Source organism: Fusarium graminearum, chromosome 2 (genome assembly GCF_000240135.3).
Source record: "Fusarium graminearum PH-1 chromosome 2, whole genome shotgun sequence".
Taxonomy (NCBI): domain Eukaryota; kingdom Fungi; phylum Ascomycota; class Sordariomycetes; order Hypocreales; family Nectriaceae; genus Fusarium; species Fusarium graminearum.
In genome coordinates, this window is record NC_026475.1 from 6,440,278 (window position 1) to 6,461,947 (window position 21,670).

Consider the following 21,670-nt stretch of genomic DNA (forward strand, 5'->3'; position numbering starts at 1 on the left):
CTGTTTTTTTATCAGCCCACCATAGTCGGTTTAGTATGCCGATTCTGGCCATGTTTCAAATCGGAGGCTGAGAGGATGATGGTCTGGGCTCCAGCCACCCGTTCCTAGTCCACTGCGGCTGAGAGCTTTAGATTCCTAAGAAAAGATTAACTAACAGAGGCTTGGTACTTCAGTTAAATATCGATGCTTGATAGCTAATTGAAGGGTGGTCTCTTGGGCTGTACTAAGGGAAGAAGAAGAAGCAGAAGCAGCAGTAGCTAGCTGTCAAGGATTCTTTCTCTTTTAGGTGTAATAATGAGATTTCTTGTTTAAATTCTGCATACTGCAACTTGTAGCTACGGAGCAAGTGACACAGTTAGTATCCTACTTGGAACACGCGGACAACTCCCTACTTAATTTCACAGGTAAGACGGGATATCCCGAAAATGCGGGGTGCTACTGAACTATTGGCCTAGCTAAAACCCTCATCACTCATTGTACGCAATTGGTTTACCATGGTTACTTTCTGATGTTTTAGTTCCACAAGCGTCCCCAGTAGCCTTAAGGCTTGTAGGGTCCAAAGTTCCCTCGACGACAACTAGCGAATCAGATGCAGGTATCGTTTTCCCAGTTTGCACCTCAACTGCATGGATAGTCCCACGTGTAACCACTTCGTCGGAGCTGTCAATGAAGGTTTCTTTTCTTGATCTGTTGCGGCGTATGCCGGGATGGTGCCGGGTATCCGATGTGAGACCCTCCCGGTCAACCTTCCTTTCTAGCACTTCAGCTCTCCATAAACATCTAAACTATACCAAAACCAGTGCCCAGCTGTTGGAGCATCCTGATCACTCATGTAAACTAAGGGCACATCTCATGACCTGATTCAAAGTAAGATGCATCAACCACGTTGATCACATACCTTGTCGACTTGTCGGCAAGCCTAGGGAAAGTAGAAAGTTACAACATCTCTAAATGCCTCCTTATGATGCATAAAGGTGCCGCATGGTATAAGAACATAAATAGGACGGTGCAGGCCAATTGTGCTTGATGATAACCGGACTCCGTACAAGCAAATCAAGCAATTTACTCAATTTTACAACATCTTACAGTTGCCCATATCATGAACTCTGAAAGCCTCCCAGACTATCTGACCATCCCGGGGAAAACCATCCCCAGTTTTCACTGCCGTGTTGGCAAAAAGCACGATGAACGTCAGCCTCAGCCAGCCAACACGTACGGGTACCCTGTGCCTAGTGTGCAAGCACCTACTCCTACGTCTGTCATGGCCCTTGACTACTTTGCGAGGTATGACACAATATTTATTGGAGTTTACAGTACTTGTTCCAGATATGACATTGACTCCTCGTAGTGACCAAACCTGGGGGAACATACTAGCCCATGGAGACTTTGACTACATTGTTGTCGGCTCAGGATTTACTGCTCTTGCATTCATTCAAAAAGCTCTGGAACTGAATAAGAATGCTAAAATCCTTTGCTTAGAGCGTGGGGGTGAGTGCTTCCCAACGCTTCCCTCGTCACAGTGGCATCGTCATCTAACGCGCTGAATTCTTACAGGATTTTGGCTTCCTTCCCACTTCCAAAATCTACCAATCCCTTTCAAAATGGTCCTGGGAGGCCCTTCTGAGACATTTCCCTGGACTCTCTCACGTAAGACCTTTGAAACAAAAGAGCTCAAGTTTTGCCATGGATCTTGCCCATTCTTCGGTGGCCGATCAACATTTTGGTCCGCTTGGAGCCCTCAGCCAAGTCCAGACCTCATGCGTGACTTTCCTGAGACCATGATCGAGACCGCCAAACAAGACAAATTCTGGAACGACGCCAAAAGCCTTTTGAACGTCACATCCGCTGCTGAGATCAAGGATGGTGTCTTTGGAACCCTGCAAACTGCCATCGATGCCATTCTCAAAACGAGGGTTAGCAAGATTCCTACTGCTGACTATGCTGAGTCGGCCCCTCTTGCTGTCGGGCGCCAAAGCCCAACTTCCCGTCTGCGGTTTAACAAATTCTCTGTCCCCGGCCCTCTTCTCGCCATCTTGGAACGCCAGAGACAACTAGCCAAAAAAGACGAGGGAGCGCCCTTGGAAATAATGGTTGACTGCGTGGCGAAAACCATGACCAAAGGCGATGATGATAATTTCGTCCGCGTTCTCGAAACCAGCAAGGGCACTTTGTCTTGGACCGGGAACAAGACTAGAATTATCCTCTGCTCTGGAGCCATTCCCAACGCTACCATGTTGCTGAACTCTTTCGAGGAGTGTCGTGAGATCGTCGGAAAGAGGCTTACTGGCCATTTCGTGACACACATCTCAGCCAGATGCCCCGTGACTAACATCAAGCGATGGAAAAAGGAAGACACCCTCAATATGGCTGCTGCATACGTGGCTGGTAAGCATCCTCAAAACGGCCTACAGTATCACGTCTCGGTCACGGCCGTGAACAGTCCCCACCCGGTACACGATGTAGAGGACGCGGCTCGTGAATGTCCTGATTATGCTGCTGCGGCGACCCTTGATCAGCTTACTGACTCCGAGGACTACGTTGTATTTGGTATGCAGTCATTTTTTACAAAGAATGAAAAATGCTAACCTGATACTGTTTAGTTTGCTCAGCTCTTGGAGAGTTTAGCGAGAAGAATACCGATAACCATGTCAAGCTCAATAAAGGTACTGACCCAACTTGCAACGTCAACCTCCAATATACTTTGAGCAAAGACGATTATGCCTGTTGGGACGTGATGGATACAGCAACTTATGATACCGTTATACAAATGGCAGGTGGCCACGAACACGAGTCGGATATCGACTGGTGGGATGAAGAAAGTCATGCCTGGATCAAGACGAAACCAGCAGTCGATACTATCCGAATCCCCGGTATTGTTCATGAATCTAGCACTTGCTTCATGGGACCTAAGGCAAGTGGTGGTTCAGTTGATGAGCTTTATCGTCCTCATGGGATTGAGAATGTTCACGTCACTGGGGCTGCCCTTTTCCCCACTGCGGGTAGTTGGAATCCCACGATGACCATGTGTGGCTATGCTCAAGATTTGGCCCAAAAGCTACATGACATAGAGTGTCAAGAGAAGAAATAAAGAGAGACTCAAGTCTGAGTGGGATGTTTATTTAATGTTTGATATGATAGACGAACAGTTATGTCCCTCACAGATCAATGAGAATGTCCAGCATAGTCGGTCCCTAGCCTCTTGCTCCAATATTTCACTCTTGTTATGCAATCCGACTCTCTACCCTAGTGTAATACTGTTGACAGAGGACGCGCTGAACCCTGTTATGCTAGTTCCGAAACTGTAGCGGTATGAATCTGACTTTAGTGTGACTAAGGCTTGTGGTCACTAGCGAGAGGCCTGGCCTGCACGCTTTAACCCCCGTACTCATGTACTGGTCCTCAATTTCAGGCCAACACTCAACATGACCAGCAAATACCCCGAAGATTTTGAATTGCAAGTTAAATATCTGTAGACACTCCACATATGAGACAGTGATCGTCCTTCAAGGGCCATGCCTATTATCCACCACACCATAAAGCCCTGCCAACAAGGGTAAGAGGGCGGGACGACGTCAAGGCTATGGGGGTACAACATACCATGCTGTGGAAGTTTGTTCAACTGCTAATGAAAAGAGACTGGGATTTCTACAAAATTTGAAATTGCGAAAATTGATGATCACGACGACATAAACGACCGGCCTATGAAAGACTTCATGAATACAGAGTAGAAAGGAAATCAATCGGCGAACAAGGTCCGGTTGCAGGGTTTAAGCGCTATTCACGAACTTGACATGGATGTTATGGAACAGCGGTTAGAAGGAGAATAGACTGTCTTTCCCAGTATCACTCGCCATTTCGAGGAGCAAATGACAGTGTCTTAGATGTCACTTTGTAACCTCTCATATGGTTAACACGAACTGATCCATATCATATTAAAGATCAACAAACGACTTATACCTGCAACTGGTACTTAGTTGGAAGAGTGAAATTGGAAGGGGCCAGAGGATGAGGTCGCAGAAAGTTATTTCCCCCCTTTCTTCCCTTGTGAATCAACTTACGATACTAACTTTTATCACTGAAGCCTACATTGGACGCTTCTGCCTTAAATGCGGAGTTGTGGAAAGCCATTGTTTGAGCTGAAAAACAGCAGGGGATCGTAATAAATATTTGATTAAGTCTATGTTTCCAGGGAGGCTGACAGGACGAGCACCCCACATTCTCTTCATGCTAGACACAACCGATACTAGCTATAATCTGCAAAGATTTACATTGATGGGGCTCTTACAGTTGTGGCTTCGTTTCAAATGTCACTGTTACCTTGTCGTCCGTAAACGAGAGGCAAACAATTGGAGGAGCTTCCCGCCCATTATATAATAGACTTCCGGAATAACCTTCAATAGGTGCATACGAGCGATGTTAGAGATTGGCGCGCCTAACTAGTAGAGTTTGATGCGCGTCTAATAGTGCGATCATCTCGATGTTACGTTTTATATGTATACTTATATCTACTCGGCGACAGGAACAATTTTGTCTCAGCAGGGTCCTTTCTCAACATTCATTTATACTATTCTATCATTCATTCATTCGTTTATTCGCTCATTTTTATTCTCTAATAAACCCTACGTTCTTTAACAAATTCGATTCATCATGGTGCTGGTTCACTTCTTCTTGATTTGTTGTCTTTCTTCATTCGGTTTCGCTTTCACGCACCCAGGACTCCTTGTTTCTCAGTCAGACATTGATCGTATCCAGACAAAGCTTGCTGCCAAAAAAGAGCCCTGGACTGCGTCGTGGGAAAAGCTGACCAGCATTCCATTCGGCAAGGCGGACTACAAGAACAATGCAGTCTATGAGGTTAACCGAGGCCAGAATGGAGACGCGTTGTGGCACGATGCCGCAGCGGCGTTCAATCTTGGCTTACGCTGGAAAGTATCTGGAGATGAGCAATTTGCAGAAGCTGCATCAAATATTCTCGTCGCTTGGGCAGACAAATTGAAGGTCCTTAGCGGTGGTGACGACGCTTATCTTACTGCAGGCCTGCAGGGCTACGAGCTTGCTAACGCTGTTGAACTGCTCCATGACTACAAGCCTTTTGTCGAATCGGGTCGACCTAAGGTAATTCAGTTGCTGAAAGAATTGTTTCTGCCAATGAATCTCGATTTCCTTAACCAAGTTCTTGGATCACAGCACAATGTGAGACATTTCTTTGCCAACTGGGAACAGTGCAATATTGCATCCGCACTTGCTATCGCAGTGGTCACTGAGAATCAGACCACTTGGGATTTCACCATCGATTACTTTAAGCATGGTGTCGGCAACGGGAACATCAACAACGCCATTTCGAACATCGTGGAGGAGCCGGGCACTGGCAAGCTACTTGGACAAGGACAGGAATCTGGCCGAGATCAAGGTCATTCAAGCATGAACTTCCAACTTTTGGGAGCCATTGGGCAGCAGGCATGGAACCAAGGCGAAGACTTGTTCGCTTACAACAACAGCCGTATTCTCCTCGGGTATGTAGCAGTCATTCATCCCATACTTAGTTATACATTGCTAACCGATATCTTTTCACAGTGCCGAGTACTTTGCTCGCTATAACCTGGGAAATGATGTCCCATTCGAGCCATACACAAACGGAATCGTCTCCTTCGATGTCATAAGCGACGCCTCTCGTGGCGCAGTCCGACCAGCATGGGAGTTGCTTTACAGTCACTATGTTCAACTCAAAGGCGTTGAGGCTCCTTGGACTACGGCTTACCTTAACAACAGCTTGGAATCCTTTGGTGGATTCGAGGGTGGTGCTGGTTCATGGGGAGAAGGTTCAGGTCACTATGATGGACTCGGTTGGGGCTCTCTTCTCTATCGTTTGGAAGAATCCGATGTCCGGGCTATCAAGTCATCTGCCACCACTTCGATTGCTTCGTCCACGACTCACAAGCCGGCATCTCAAACCACTGCCAATATTGTATCCAAGCCAACTATCCTAAATGAAGGATACCCCCAAATTTCCGCTACACATGCGCCAACACAAACGAATGCAGCAGAGATCCCGCCTATTTCATCATCTAAGGCTGAAACCCCCCATCGTCACACTCACAAGACTAAGGGATCCCATCATCGCCATCATCATCATCATCACCATACTCATAAGCCTAAAACGGGATGCCGTGCGACACAGTAGGGGGGTTTTGAAGATAGAAGATTGATATACAGAAGATGGAGGGTCCTTGGTGAGGTTTCCTGGCTCTCTTTGATGACGCAGGGTAAAATGAACCGTGAAATCAATATCGGAAGTATTGTCGAGCTTATGATGGGTGAATTAGTAGTTACGTTGGTGGTGACTAGCAAATCTCCGTTGTTGTGTTATTTGCCAAGAGTTTCTTTTCGCTTCACGAGACATTTATTTACACATTGAGGGACAATCCCTCTTTTGGAGCCTACGCGGTAGGGCAATTGTTATGATATTTTACCTTGAGCCGAGCTAGGTCCAACACAAGTTGTGTTTGAAGCGGAGGCCGAATGGTAAATAAACAAAGATATCAAGATCTTATTGAGTGTGTGTTCACTATTGCATAAGCGATGATAATGACGACCCAAACACATTGCAGTTCTTCGAGTGATGCTATATATAATGACTGATGGTGGACTCAAAGTCCTTTCTTCTCAAGATTCTTGAGAACCTCTTGTCGCAACTTACGCAAGTTATGGCTCTTCCTCCTGATCATAGCCGACTGGCCAGTCTGGCTGACGAAGCATGGCCATAACGACACCTGGCTTATCACCAGTGATACCAAGATGCGTCTCTAGCCCCATTCGCCAGGGGGCAGCGTGATAGTTCTGGTTGTGAAACATAAAAAAGGATCCAATGATATGAAACTTGTTTGGCTTTGCACCATCGTCGCTCGCAACTTCGTGACGAACCATATCGTACCATTTGTGGTCGACAAGCTTTTGAATCACTGCTGCATGATCGTGCGGGCGCAGGACGTCTGGGGTAGCGAGATTCTTCAGGCGCTCCAGCCAGGCTTCCTGCGTCATGTTGCGGCCAAGCTCAATACCGTGTCCCATGCCGTCCCGACAAGGCTTGTAGATGTACCCTGTCCTTATGTCAGGGTTGGCCTCTGATTCCTTGATCAAAGTTTGCAGGCCTTCAGATCCGGGGTTTATAGTGTGGGCAATCCCAGCATCCACAATCCCGGCTTCCTCAGCCGTCAGCACCCCCCTGGCGACCATGCCGGGAAGTTCTTCCGGTATGATACCAAGGAGCCTCTTGTCGTGAACTATAAAAACAGTGCGAAGATCGTTCAACGGTGAGCGGGCTAGCTGTTGGGCCACCGCTGGCTCCAACTTAGCATATTCCTCCTGCAGCATCTCTATAATCCACTGCCCCACATGAATGTCAGTAGACTTGTCCCAGAGCGACAGCCCAGTCGGTGATGATTTGTCTTCTCTGACTTCGAGATTCTTAGGATCCACGGCTTCGACTGGAGGCCTGTTCCTACGGACGTTGGCGCCAGAAAGTGTCTTGGAGTCTGCGCCAGGCCAGTCGCCGCGGATAGTAAATAACGGCTTCTCAGGGTCAAACATCGACATAAGGCGATTGTATGCTTCCTAGTTATTCATATATCATCAGTCACTAGAAGACCAGAGGGAGATATAAGAGACAGGCTAGGTACCTCCATGTCGCTCTGCGTCTCCAGACCTCCCTTGGCTGCTCCAATCTCTTTGAGACCATTTGTGGCTAGACTGATGCCGAGTGTTCCATTGAGGGGAAGCCTGCCGTTAATCTCGCAGATAGACGGCGCTTCGTCAAAAACACCATCAGGGCTTTGTCCAAACAAAATATCGCTGCGCCAACAGCCAGCATGATCGCGGTAGTCAGGAATCTGCCCACTAGACGCTATCCACTTGAGCAGAGACTCTTCCGATGGATCCAAAGGCATACGTTCCGGAAAACGGGCCTTTTCATCAGTGAACCACCGATCCACGATATCTACAAAGACACGACCTAGAAGGACATGAAGTTGAGTCAGTCGCGAAAAGAGAGTATCTGAAATGGCCACAGCATGGGGTGAGAAGCGAGTCTGGATGCCGAATGCCAGCTCAGTCCCATTTGCATCAACAAGAATGTTTTTGCGAAGGATCTCAAGCTCTTTCGCACGGCGAGCGAGACTACTACAGTAGGCAGGGATCAGTCGTTTCTCTTCGGCACTGCGAGACACCGAGACTTGCATAAGTCCCGGCCTTTTGGTGATCATTGCTGGCATTGTTGCTATGGGCTAATATTATTTTTGATGAATGAAGACGATTTGAGTTAATGAAAAAAAAGCAGATATGTTGTTCATTATAGACGTTTTGTTGTTCACGTAAGCTTATGCTCTAACTTGGTTATTTGAGATGTAGATGTCATGAGTCATATCTCCTACTGTATCGGGCAACGTGAAATGACACAAAGGGCGCTATTATTTCGACGGTGATTGTTCTATCCGGATAAGGATAGTGACTGTGAGATGTCGTAAGAATTTAAAGGTAAGAAATTAGTCCAAGTAGTCCAAAGTACAGTCAGAAGCACCGCGCCTCGAGACTGGCAGTAGTACTTGTGACCACACAAGATTATTTACGTGGGAGGGATAGATGTAACCATGAGATAACGCGGAGCACATTGCTGTGAGAAATCCGATGGAAAGGGTGGCCCTTCTCAAATCTCTCATTATGTGACAACTCCGATAATGTGTGTCTCGTCCGTCCGGAGTTTGTTTAACTTTGCCTTATCGAGAATCCTTGTATCCCGTAAGCCCTACTGCCAGACGAAGGTTATGAACGTAACATCATCATCTCACACATGTTCAGAGCACCTTAACTTGCTTGTTAGTAAGTGGCCAGGATGAAACCCCCACATACCTAGTCGGAAGAACGGTCGTCGACCATGGCTCTCCGTTGCAAACTGGACTTTCCTCTTGAAACCGACGCGATGTACGGCTATTAAATTGACTTGAACTCCATTATATCCGATTAGAAGTGATTGGTTCGCAAAGAGGGGTTTTCGATCCTTCAAACAATGACAACTGTTTCTCAATTAGATGTCCCACCAATCGGAAACATCATTCCGAGATCTACGACTTCGGGTTAATTAGATCCTGGATTTAGAAGACATATAATAGACATGGTTATAAGGAAAATAACGATGTACTCGGCTTGGAAGATCAACCTTTACACTTAGTGGTATCGTATACTCTAGTCTATACTTCATTCCTTGTTCGGCAGAATGAAGGGTCTTATTACACAACTAGCCCTGGCAGTGTGCTGTTCCCAGACATTCGCCAGCCCTGTGCGGTCGACCAGTTCTAAGAACTTGGTTGTTTTGTAAGAAAGCCAATTATTACCTTTGGAAAGTCTTGATCTGATACTGTACAGCGGTGACTCTTACTCAACTGTCGGATTTTGGCCAGGAGGACAGCTCCCCTCGGCTTCCAACCCCATCGGTAACCCTGGACTACCTGGTCAAACGACCTCGGCTGGACTGAACTGGGTTGGCCATGTCACTTCCACCCTCAACACGTCCCTCATCTTAACATACGACTTTGCCTACAGTGGAGCTACAATCGACAAGAAAATTGTTAATTCGTGGGCACAATACTCTATGTCAGACCAAGTAGGCCTATACAAACAATACGTTGCACCAGCGGTCAGCGACGCAGACACTTTAGTCGCGATCTGGATTGGGATCAATGATGTTGGTGAAGCGTTTTGGAGCAAGACCAACGCTCTTGTCACAGAATGTGTAAATCGGTACTTTGAACTTTTGCAAACACTTGTTGATGATGGCTTTGACAAGTTTGTTCTGTTGAATATTCCCGGTATGGTATCGATCTAGCACAATTATATCATTAAATGCTAACATTCGTAGCGTACGCTGATCAGTTCCCAAAGATGATCGGTCAACCAGCAGTTGACCTGGCTCGTCTGAGGGCGGACATAATTTCCTATAACAAGGCAGTACAGTCCAAAGCAGCAGCCTTCACTTCATCTCACCCAACCGTCAAACTACAAATCTTTGACACCAAACCCTCATTTGATCAAGTCGTCAACAACTATGCCAAGTACGGAGCAAAGGATGCTACATGTTTCGGGGCCAGTAACTGTCTTTGGGCTGATGATTATCATGCCAGTGGAGCCATCCATAAGCTTCTGGCACAAAACCTGGTTAAAGCTGTGCGAGGTATATTTACCTTTTAGTCTTTTTTCTTGCCAGATAATATGTATCTTTCATATCTTACTCATGTTTCTGGTCACGAGTTTCCGAGTCCGTGTGCTGCGATATCCTACAGATGTGAATCTTGGGAAACGGCAAGTAAATCTTGGATAAACGAAGTTGCACTCATTGTTGTCCCAAAGTAGTCGGCAAACGATTCAACCGAGTAGATTCACAATCAAGATTCAAGTCAGGTAGTAAACAAAACATATTGAATTAATATATGATAGTGAAACTTGTCTATCCGTCCTTCTCATTCTGTCACCCAGTTCCTATTAGTATACGATGTAATGAAACCCTCCCTTTTCAGTAAGAATATGTTCTACTATATATCAATCAATGGCTCACAAAAGCGCTAGTCTTGACCCATTGCTCCATGGTCTTGGCCTCAGGGTTCAATTGTCGTACTTTGGCAAGATCGGCTCCGTATCCTTCATCTCTGAACCAGTTGACCATGATTCCAAGTTCCTTAACACCAACCTTCAAAGCCTTGCCCAGGATTCCGAATGTGGTTCCTGCAGGCCCGCCGGTCGCATGTTCAAAAGCCTCGCTCAGTTGAGCAAAAGTAAGCTCGTCACCCGTTATGCTGATGGCCTTCTTGTTCCAACCCCGAGGGTCAGTGAAAGCTTCGGCAGCAAAATATCCAATGTCTTCGGTGGCGACCCATTGAAGAGGCTTGTCCTTCAGAGTGTCGCGGATCATGGTGAGGAAGATCTTTGTCGCGAAAATAGGCTCGAGGTTTTCCATGAATGCGGTGGGACGGAGAATGGTCCAATTCATAGAACTCTTTCCATTGTTTGTAGAGTTGCGTAGGTGGTGCTCAATCTCGTATTTGGTTTTAAAATGAGGAACGACTGTAGCATCGGTCCAAGACTTCTCATCACCACCTCTGTCAACGCTGGAATAAACAAAGTGCTTGATACCGGCCTTGATAGATTCGTCAATGAGGCCCTTGCCTTGGCGGACTTCGCCCTCTAGGGTAACACCCTTGCCCATGGAAAGTTGAACAGAGTAGGCACCCCAGATGGGCACAGTTCCCGCGGCTCGCTTAGCGGCCTGAAACAGAGCGGGGATCGAATCAAGATCGCCTTCGACGAGCTTGATGTTGGAAGACTTGGCCGCCAGATTCTTAGCTGAAGCTGACTCTTTGTTGCGAGTGACTGCGAGAAGGAGAAACTCGGAAGAACTCTTGGCAAGCAGGGCGTTGATGACAGCGCCACCTTGCTTTCCGGTAGCGCCAGTGATGAGGATTGCACGAGACATTGTTGATTATTTTTTAATGAGTTTATTGTATGTAGTATGTGATATGTTAGGGTTGGAGTTGGTAGTTTGGTATGTGAAGCTGTTGTTGTTGTACTGTCGATGTGGTGATTGATGGTGAGAGATGAATTAAATTCGAGAAGGAGATCATGGTATTTATGTACTCAATTTCTTCTTCCGAACCAATAACTTGAGTTTCAACTAGCACTATTATTGATTCCCAATCAGCTATCCTACGATTTCTAAGATGGAGAAGTCGGATGTCCATGATTTCGCGATTATCCTTGATTGCAAAGACCACGCCAGCTCGGCAATTCGACAAGACCGATAGCGTCTACTTTTACTGGACTAGGGTGTTGATTGGTGAGCCAAGGTCCAAGCCCTCACGGCTAAGTGTGTGTTCGGTCTTGGTCCAACTGTGCCGAGTGTGGGAATGTTGCTGACAGGGGTAGACTAATATCGGCTACTTGCAACACCACACAGCCACCACACGAAAGCAAGTAGTTCCTGTTAGCTTCTCAGATGTAGAATGTCACTAGCCCCGCTCGCGAAATGCCAAGACTCCGAGCAACCAGTCGCAACGACGTTGTTTGCAGATGGATTCATGCTGTCAGATAATCAACGGCTCTATTAGAATTCCTATGCTGACATACAGGAACAAATGGTCCAAGTCGCGAATCCTTCCACCATGAAGAAATCCCGAGAGCAAGATGTGATAGAAGGGAGGGCATCAACGGAAACGAATACTTAATTCCCAAAGATCCCAATCATTTCGAACAATATCTCAAACAGCATCACCCAACACATCAAGCCTAAGACAATTACAAGTCTATCAACCAACGATTCTCATACATATTACTCTGTTACCTCTACTTTTCAAGGACTATTGAAATCTCATCAATTAAGATGCCTCATCTTGCAGCTCAAGTCCCCGCCGCCAAGGCCCCCCTGGTCATTCGGGAGATCGAAACTCCCCAACCCGGTCCTCATGAGATACTCGTCAAGAACCAGATCATTGCCCTCCAACCTGTTGACGCCAAGATTGCAAAGGTCGCAATGCTTCCACTGCCATACCCCACCATTCTCGGCAGCTCATTTGCTGGGATTGTTGACAAAGTTGGATCCGAAGTCACCGGTTTCCAAGTTGGTGACAAGGTCGTCGGCATGAAGACTGCAGGTGCTCAAGACAGCAAGTATAGTGCTTACCAAGAGTATTCCATCTCACAAGAGGTAACCACTACCAAGGTCTCAGACGATACAACTCTTGACCTTGCTGTCCGCCTCGTTGGTAACCTCCCCACCATTCCCGCTCTCTTCAACTATAATTTGAAGCTGGAGAGACCTGTGCCTGGAGAGCAGCCCAAGTCTCGGGGAAAGAAGATCCTCATCTATGGTGGAACATCCAGCATCGGCAGCATGGCTGTTCAGTACCTCACTCAAGCTGGATACGATGTTGTCACAACCTTTTCCCCTAAGCACAAGGACTTTGTGTCCAATCTCGGTGCCACCAAAATTATCGATCATACTCAGGATTCCGAAGATCTGATCAAAGAACTCACCGCCTCTGGACCCTATGACATAGTTGTTGATACAATCTCGACTGGCGATACGATTAAGCTCAATGCCCAAGTCGTCGCGGCCCACGGCGGCGATTCTGTCTATGCTTTACAGCCTCCCTTTGGTCCCGAAACTCTACCCGCCGGTGTTGCCCGCAAGTTCGAGGGCTGGTCTCTGCTTTTGGGCAAGGAGGAGAATGCAGAGCTGCTAAAATGGACTTTCGATACATACTTCCCCAAGGCGCTTGAGACCAACAGTCTGGTATCAGTCCCTGCAAAGAAGATTCCTGGTGGACTGGGTGGATTGAATGATGCGCTGGATTTGTTGTTCTTCAAGGGTGTGAGCAGTGAGAAGGTTGTCGTGGATCTTCGCGATTAATATGCACTTGAGCTGCTGAGTACACGTTGAGCTTGAAATTTGATAGTTATAGATAATGAGCGATTAATAAATCTTTTTACTTTGTAATGTTGGTAACGCGAGCATAATTACGTTGAATAAATTGCCAGTGATTCTTTCATTTTTTGATACCAAACATGCGTCAAGACTGCAAGAGCATAATACTGCTCGACTTGAACACTATATGATCTGTACTAGGCTAATTATTTGTTGCTATTATAGACCCAATCTCAAGCATATTGCTTTTAGTATACGAGTCTTCGGACTTGAAATTTCTGCCACTCTTAGGTACCACTCACAATTATCCAGTCTCGGCTGAAAGAAGTCTTGATTGCATGTTCCAAACTTGGGATGTCCGGAGTCGAGTACCGAAATTGCTGCTTCAGGCCGTAGGTCCGAGCTTGGAATTGCCGTATGTAGACAACATCATGAACGGAACTGGTTTATGCAATATAACCCGAGCCCATATAAGTATCTCTTTAAGCTTGTTTCAAACAGACTGTACCGCTTTCGCTCGTCAATTATCCGAACATGAAGGTGTCCACAATCCTTGCGGGAGCCGGCCTCTGGGTCGCTTCTCTGACTCCAACGTCGGCTGGCCTCGTTCCTCGCGCTGATACTTTCAATAATCCCATCATCTACTCTGACTTTCCTGACAATGATGTCTTCTTGGGTCCCGACAACAACTATTACTTCTCCGCTTCCAACTTCCACTATAGTCCTGGAGCGCCGATCCTACGATCAAAGGATTTGCTGAACTGGGACCTTGTTGGCCATTCTATCCCTCGCCTCACTTTTGGCGATGGCTATGACCTGACTGGAAGCCAGCGAAGCTACCGTGGCGGAACCTGGGCTTCATCGATGCGGTACAGAAAAAGTAATGGTCTCTGGTACTGGATTGGATGCGTCAACTTTTACCACACTTGGGTATTTACCGCATCATCGCCTGAGGGGCCCTGGACGAACCGTGGCAATCTCGGCGATGGAAACTGTCACTACGATAATGGTATCTTGATTGACGATGATGACACTATGTATATTGTGTCGGGATCTGCAGATGTCCGCGTCGCTCAATTGTCTAAGGATGGGTTCAGTCAAGTCAAGTCCCAAGGTGTTTTCAGCAAATCCGACATTGGGAAGGAGGACCTCGAGGGTAATCGCATGTACAAGATTAACGGCCTCTACTACGTCCTGAACGACAGCCCAAGCGGTAGCCAGACCTGGATCTGGAAGTCCAAGAGTCCTTGGGGTCCTTACGAAAAGAAGCTCCTTGCCGACAGGGTCACACCTCCCCTCAATGGAGGTAATTCACCTCACCAAGGTAGTCTCATAAAGACTCCTAAGGGTGATTGGTACTTCATGTCCTTCACCTGGGCCTACCCCGCTGGACGTCTCCCAGTACTAGCACCTGTTACTTGGGGCAGTGATGGCTTTCCTATTCTCACCAAGGGTAGTAATGGCGGCTGGGGATCTTCATACCCAACCTTGCCCGGCACTTCAGGTGTAACCAAAAACTGGGCGCGAACTGATACCTTCTCCGGCACATCTCTTGGCCCTTCATGGGAATGGAACCATAACCCCGACACAAATTCGTTCACTGTCAACAACGGTTTAACTCTTCGCACAGCGACAGTGACCAAGGATATCTACCAAGCTCGAAACACTCTTACTCACAGGACTCACGGCAGCCGCCCCGTCGGAACTGTCAAGATTGACTTCTCCAAGATGAAAGACGGAGACCGTGCAGGTCTCTCGGCTTTCCGTGACCAAAGCGCGTACATTGGCATTCATCGCACAAACGGGCAGTTCACACTCGCTACGAAGCATGGAATGAATATGGACGAATGGAATGGCGCGACAACTAGCATGGGTGATGTCAAGGCCACTGCTGCTGTGCCTGCAGGACGGACCGCTGTTTGGTTGAGGATCCAAATGGACACTGATCCTGCGGGAACTGGAAACACTGTCTTTTCGTTCAGCTGGGATGGATCCAAGTACGAGACGCTTGGCCCCAACTTCAAGCTTTACAACGGGTGGGCTTTCTTCATTGCCTATCGCTTCGGCATCTTTAATTATGCTGAGAACTCTTTGGGTGGATCGATCAAAGTGGAATCTTTCAGCGCGGCATAGCGAGTACAATGCTGAGATACAGAAACACTACTGCAAGTGTCTCGAAAGTCGTGTACAAAGTTCAATTAGGTTATCAGCAGGTGATATCATTTGTTAACACAATGATGAACAATTGAGCATGATTCAGCAATACTGTATCACTTAAGTGAGTTCTGTAAATGGATGAACGATCTTTCTAATTCACTCCAAACTATCTAGGCTTGCAATACGTAACGATATATCCCCATCTCTCTACTCTCTCTTCTACGCTGCCCCTGCATCGATTTGAAGCGCCTGACATACCACACCTAGCGCCCTAAGTCTCTCCCATGGTGCCTTGGGATCAAAAGTAGTCACTTTGATTCGGAAACCGTTTGGGCCGATTTCCTGTACACCGAACCTGTCCCTACCATACATGTCCTCGAGAACTTGCACCATTTTATATTTATGTGTGACTTGTGAAGTCTCGATAATGTAGGTGTAGATAGGCATGTCTATTAATTGTGGGAGGTTTCGATTTAGCTAGTGTTGAAGTTGAAGTTGTGTTGGGGTTTTGGATATATATAGGGGAAGGTCGGGGACCTCCAGGTATTTATACTCCAAGGAGTAAGCTCCTGGCATTTGATGTTAGGCATTTAAGTAGAATGATAGTTGAAAAAGATGTTGCATATCGCTGCAAGCTTGAATGGTGCATTGGTGGTAGAAACGAAACCTGTGCAGTGCGTTATGAATAATGCCTGTTTGTTCACATGATTGGCACTGGATAACTGGATGTGATTGTTTCGTGTTTATGTTCATTATGGTGTATGGTTATGTCATGTCCCTGACTGTAGAATGACACCTTTGTTTCGTCGCCCACTTTGGCAAGAGACCTTGATATCTAGCATCGAGTCCTTAGGTTTACAACCTAAGTCCATTGTCAAATACGAGGTAGAATATCTGTTATCAAGTAAATTGAACTGTAGCAAATACACAGAAGACTAGAACAACACGCGTTTGTCTCTGATGTTATAAATCAAGTAATTGGCAGATAGTGATTAGTTACTAGTATTAGTACATTTCTCGTCATATGAGCTTCCGCTGTATCGTATCTTTTTTACAGGGTACACATACTGTATTATACCTAGATAGGAGATGTGTGTGATATTAGCGTTCGAATACTCATAAACATCTGATATTATATGCCCACTGCACGTGAACCTTCAACATTTTTACTGATTCACGACATCCTTGAGCCACCACTGATCTACCTTACCTGCAAGCTTATTACGTACCACCGTATATTTGTAACATATTCACAATGTCTGCAGAAATAATTTTGCTCTCACCACATGCTGCTAGCTAAATGTCCGCTGACTACACAAACTATCGGCTTGAAAAATGACCATCTCTCCAGAATGTCTATGTTGTGCCAGCGGTTTCTAGCAATAATTTCTTTACTCCATGTACTCACCGTTTATAAGAGATTTTTCTCGTCACATTGATGAATAAGAATGGCAACGCAGTTCAGTTAGCCAGAGGCTAGTGGTACACGGTATATCAAATGTGATTTATGCGAAGAAGTTGCCCTGCCTAGCTATGGCGGAATGGAACATACCCACATTCAAGATGTAGAAATCATTATTCGCTTCACTAATACCTTATTTTATTCTCAAACAAATGACAGGGACAGATGCCTATTGTCATTCTTACTGCACTGAACTAGTGGTAGTGTCTTGTCTGGGTATGGACTACCTATACATCAGAGGTCCTTTCCAATGAATGAACGACTGTCCGAATGTAACGAGCGTAGATTAACATGAAGTAATTTTCTGGGCAACTTTGAAAACCTCAACCAGGCTTCATAGATATACAAAGTCAGGCTATTATGGCGCAAAGATAGCGTTAGTCAGTGGATTTACAGCACGTCCAGCAATTGCCCTGCAGTTTAAATATTAGTCGACTGTATTTTACAAAATGACGCTAATTCTCTCACCGTCTGCTCAGCATACTAGAATACGGTCAGCAACATATGCAGTTAACATAGGCTGTCTCTGACTCACCCAGCCTTGGGGACATTCATGCTCTTTGATGAAGCATACGAGCCAGCATGCTTCAAAATTAACTGTCTGTTGGAGGTCGCTCTCCATGGGGGATTGGGATAGTTTGATAGACAAACTAGAACTATCATATTAGCTGAGAAAGCCCACTCAAAGGCTCAATAAGAAGAAAACAAAAATCATCAGGTAAACAAGAAGGCTGTCTACTCACGTGTAATCCTCTCCCGGAGAAGCATGGATCGCTCTGACGTTCTCATGACTAAGTTTGCTCAAGATGGACGGTGCGGCAATAATGCCCTGGGCGAGAGCGAGAATAGTAGCAGTGGAGTGCTTCATATTGTTGGTGAGTGCTTGTTTTATAACGTTATCCTGAGATATGGAGATAGTGCTTTGAGTAGTTTGACCAAGACTAGGGGCGACTTCACTATCTTTATAGGTAGTGATGTGATATTAGATTATCGACTTTATTAGAGGTAAATTGAATGATCATTTCTGGGGCACCCAAGCACACGTTGTCTTCGATCGGACCGACGATGGATAGCGACAGAACGGTGACATTATACGGCTACGTGTAACATGCCGAATGTCTATTAACAGTGGCACATAGAGCATAAATCAAGGCCAACGAGTCTTTTTGTTGCATGGTGCGTTTTCACCGATTACCTATGTCAAGCTGGTTAACTCGAACGCATTCTGTTATCGTGAGACCTCTTACGACGATATATTCCACAAAGGTCGGCTGGCGGGGTATGTCGATATGTGAGTGAATGACAAGGGCGTTTTGTTTGGATATTATTTGAGCTTGTGATATACAACGCGGTAGGCTGCGTCGTGCAACATCGTCACAACTTTAGTCCCCTTATTCCTTGCAGCACGTCCAACATTCACCCTGTAGTTTTTGCGTCAGCTGATGGGTTATTTCGAAACTCTAGTAATATATTCTTACCTGTTTCTTGGAGTACTGTATCCTTGTTAGTAGCTTCCAGTCAACACAGCTCTTGCTTGCACTCACCCAATCGTCGGGACACTCGAGCTCGTCGCTGGCGCATATCAACCAGCAGAGCTCGTCTTTCACAGCCTTATGAAACGCGCCATTCATGGGAGATTGCGATACCTTGATAGACAGACTAAAGTTTCGCGTTAGCTAGACAAACCCGCCCAATGGCGCAATACCAAGGAAATATATGAATCACGAGCTAGCGGACATAGTGCAAGAAAGGAGGCAGTGCAGAAGATAGTAACTAACGTGATATCACCTCCAGTGGATTGGTGACTGGCCTTAGAATTGTTGTGGCCGATCTTGTTCAAAAACGAAGGTGCGGCAAAGATTCCCTGAGCGAGAACAATGATAGTAGCAGTGGAGTACTTCATGTTGTTGGTAGATTTAGCTGAGTGCTTGTTTTCAGATTGGTTGATGTTGTTGAAATAGTGCTGTGAGTTGTTCGGTTATGACTAACGGTCGGATCGATACCTTTATAGCTGGATGGCCAAGCAGAGTGATGCCCAGCTATCAGACTTTCCAGCGACACATACCATGTTCGTTTTAGAAGTGATGAAGATCTCTTCGTATACTTTCGATACACCACATTCTATAATCGGGCCGAAAACACATACACACGGAATTGTTTCGACGCACGATTACATCGGCAATAGAAGGAATTTCGCCTAGGTCAACAACTACCTATTATCATTCTCAGATGAGTATTCGTATGTTTTACACATCAAGCTGGTTATCTTAAGGAATTCTTCATCGTAAAACGTCTCATCAATGCTCGTGTCACCAAGACCGGCTGGTTGAGCCTGTTGATGTGTGAGTAAAGTGTAACGCGAATATGCTTGTCGCCTATTCCGACTGGTCAGACGCACACGGCAGGCAGCCTCGGGCGGTTCTCTTGCAGCAGCGGTGCAACATCATAGACCAGCACTCTATCCATTCAAATCATTTCACTTGGGTTCGTTTGCTGCATGAATGTCATGATGATACCATACGATTACTACATATCCCGACTTCCGAAGCCGCACAGAAGTCTTTCTATGCAACCTCAACCAAGTCCACTTTCTTGTCCTTCTTTCCCTCTTTATCATTATGTGCGCTCTCAATGTCCTCGAGCTTCCCAGCTTGCATCGCGCCGTGCGACTCGCCCTCGAAAAGAGCCTGTATCTCCTCAAGGCTGTGGCCTTTGGTCTCCGGAAACAGGAACCAAATGACTAGAATAAGACAAAACAGGATGCAGCAGAACACAATGTAGTACTTCCAGCCAATGCTCTTCATAGCAATAGGGTTGACCTGGTTTCCGAGCACCAAACCGATAAAGGTACTGATGTACATGATAGAAACGCCACGACCACGTAGTGTGTATGGGAAGATCTCAACTGTATATGCCTGAAGAAGCGGTGCCCATGCAATAGCGTAGAAGAAGAAGGTTATGAACACGAATGCGACAATCGCCTTGCCAGTAGACGGACTTCGACTGCTGTCGAAAGAAGCGCTGAGACCAGTCCAGATGACGTAGGACGTAAACATGCCACATGTCGAAAGCAAGAACAATGTACGACGTCCAAGTCTGTCCACCAACATAGCGCCAACAAAGATTGCTGCAAGCCAGTTGGAGATCTGCAGAAGGCCGTTGATCAGAGTCTGATCTCTCGCTTTGGTGATGCCGATCGTGTTAAGGACAAGGACTAGATAGTAGCTACACAATGTGTTAGTCGACTTCTACCGGGTGCGGGGCCGGGTTACACAACATACCTGATGAGGTTGACACCATTCCACTGAGCAAACCATCCAACAATGACCGCGATAAGAGTCCTCTTTCTGTTGGCTGGAGTGCGCAGTAGCTCGAGCCAAGAGTTTTGTGACATGGCATCAGCTTCGTGCGTCACAGCCCCCTCAATCTCGGCCATCTCAAACTTGACAAGGGGAGAATCCGCATCCCCACCAGCATGGTATGTAGCCAGGATCTTACGAGCCTCCTCCCGGCGCCCATTGGCGACAAGCCATCGAGGAGACTCTGGTAGAAAGTAAACACCGATGAGCTGCAGCGCGGGGAGGGCTCCCTGAAGAAGAGAGGGAATCCTCCAACTCCATGTTGTGTCGAGCTTGAAGGTTCCGAACGTGCACCATGCGGCGATTATACCGCCAAGGTAGAAGGATGTGTTGTACAACGCAGTGAGTTTCCCTCGGTGGGTCGGATAGGCAAGTTCGGTGATGAGAATCGGACTCGGCTGGGCTAAGAAGCTGGTAAAGAACCCGAGGATCGCTCTCGAGGCAATGAAGGTTTCGAGGTTTTGTGACACAGCTTGCATGATGGCAAACGCGACACAAGCAACGGATCCAACCACCATAGCCCGCTTTCTACCAAAACGATCGCATACATATGTAACCAAGAACAGCGCAATGACTTTACCGGCGGGATAGACGGAGTTGAGGGCGCCTAGCATGGCACCTTCGGGGTTGCCGAAGTAGCCTCTCCATTGGGGGAGTGTCTGAAGGCCGTTCATCATGGAGCCATCGTAGCCGATAGCACCAGAGGAAATTAGGGGGATGAGAAGAAGAAGGTTGAGCTTGAGGAGATGGGGAACGCGCCACCACGGTCGTGTATCATCGGGAAGCACCTTGAAGCATTGTCAGTGTAAGTTCATATACGAAAACTACTCAAGAAAGGGGCCTCACTGCTGCAAGATCAGTGCCAACCGAAGCGGCAGCCCCTTTGTTGTTTGTTGGTGAACTCATGCCGCTTTTCATTGACAGAAATCTGTGTAAAGAGTTTAAGGGAGGACAACTGCCAGTAAACAATAGACAGTTGTGGTACTCTGTAGATAGATGCTGGATCTCAGCAAATTTGAAACGTCAGGGCCAAGGAGATTATAACAATATTCATGTCCATACCGGAACGAAAAAAAGGCCAATGGTTGATTACCCCACAGAACTGTTAAGGGAGAACCCCATGGGGAAATCAAGTCCATCTGTGAGCCCATGGAAGACGTTGACAAGTTGTTTAACGAGGTCTTGGCCTGACGAGTTTGGGCTTAAGAGCCGACATTATTCTTGAGTCTT

The 21,670-nt window shown here is 46.6% G+C and overlaps 8 protein-coding genes across 8 annotated transcripts; 5 read left to right on the forward strand and 3 right to left on the reverse strand.

Moving 5' to 3' along the window:
- Window positions 1-1,099: 1,099 nt before the first annotated feature.
- FGSG_03615 (uncharacterized protein) lies at window positions 1,100-3,088 on the forward strand (the record flags this gene model as incomplete). Its single annotated transcript, XM_011323785.1, has 4 exons — window positions 1,100-1,284; window positions 1,349-1,488; window positions 1,555-2,547; window positions 2,601-3,088. The coding sequence occupies 4 exons, from the start codon at window positions 1,100-1,102 to the stop codon at window positions 3,086-3,088; spliced, it is 1,806 nt and encodes a 601-aa protein (XP_011322087.1).
- Window positions 3,089-4,647: 1,559 nt separating this feature from the next.
- Window positions 4,648-6,181, forward strand: FGSG_03614 (uncharacterized protein; the record flags this gene model as incomplete). The annotated part of the gene is made up of 2 exons (XM_011323786.1): window positions 4,648-5,513; window positions 5,575-6,181. The coding sequence occupies 2 exons, from the start codon at window positions 4,648-4,650 to the stop codon at window positions 6,179-6,181; spliced, it is 1,473 nt and encodes a 490-aa protein (XP_011322088.1).
- Window positions 6,182-6,702: 521 nt separating this feature from the next.
- Window positions 6,703-8,267, reverse strand: FGSG_03613 (uncharacterized protein; the record flags this gene model as incomplete). The annotated part of the gene is made up of 2 exons (XM_011323787.1): window positions 6,703-7,611; window positions 7,677-8,267. 2 exons carry the CDS (start codon window positions 8,265-8,267, stop codon window positions 6,703-6,705), a joined length of 1,500 nt encoding a protein of 499 aa, XP_011322089.1.
- A 998-nt stretch (window positions 8,268-9,265) lies between these two features.
- On the forward strand, window positions 9,266-10,236 carry FGSG_03612 (uncharacterized protein; the record flags this gene model as incomplete). The annotated part of the gene is made up of 3 exons (XM_011323788.1): window positions 9,266-9,363; window positions 9,415-9,857; window positions 9,908-10,236. The coding sequence occupies 3 exons, from the start codon at window positions 9,266-9,268 to the stop codon at window positions 10,234-10,236; spliced, it is 870 nt and encodes a 289-aa protein (XP_011322090.1).
- A 352-nt stretch (window positions 10,237-10,588) lies between these two features.
- FGSG_03611 (uncharacterized protein) lies at window positions 10,589-11,515 on the reverse strand (the record flags this gene model as incomplete). The annotated part of the gene is made up of 1 exon (XM_011323789.1): window positions 10,589-11,515. The coding sequence occupies one exon, from the start codon at window positions 11,513-11,515 to the stop codon at window positions 10,589-10,591; it is 927 nt and encodes a 308-aa protein (XP_011322091.1).
- Window positions 11,516-12,418: 903 nt separating this feature from the next.
- Window positions 12,419-13,447, forward strand: FGSG_03610 (uncharacterized protein; the record flags this gene model as incomplete). Its single annotated transcript, XM_011323790.1, has 1 exon — window positions 12,419-13,447. One exon carries the CDS (start codon window positions 12,419-12,421, stop codon window positions 13,445-13,447), a length of 1,029 nt encoding a protein of 342 aa, XP_011322092.1.
- Window positions 13,448-13,996: 549 nt separating this feature from the next.
- On the forward strand, window positions 13,997-15,595 carry FGSG_03609 (uncharacterized protein; the record flags this gene model as incomplete). Its single annotated transcript, XM_011323791.1, has 1 exon — window positions 13,997-15,595. One exon carries the CDS (start codon window positions 13,997-13,999, stop codon window positions 15,593-15,595), a length of 1,599 nt encoding a protein of 532 aa, XP_011322093.1.
- Window positions 15,596-18,472: 2,877 nt separating this feature from the next.
- FGSG_03608 (uncharacterized protein) lies at window positions 18,473-21,591 on the reverse strand (the record flags this gene model as incomplete). The annotated part of the gene is made up of 10 exons (XM_011323792.1): window positions 18,473-18,520; window positions 18,560-18,574; window positions 18,626-18,740; window positions 18,860-19,044; window positions 19,071-19,092; window positions 19,295-19,413; window positions 19,655-20,306; window positions 20,363-21,228; window positions 21,287-21,368; window positions 21,503-21,591. The coding sequence occupies 10 exons, from the start codon at window positions 21,589-21,591 to the stop codon at window positions 18,473-18,475; spliced, it is 2,193 nt and encodes a 730-aa protein (XP_011322094.1).
- Window positions 21,592-21,670: the final 79 nt, after the last annotated feature.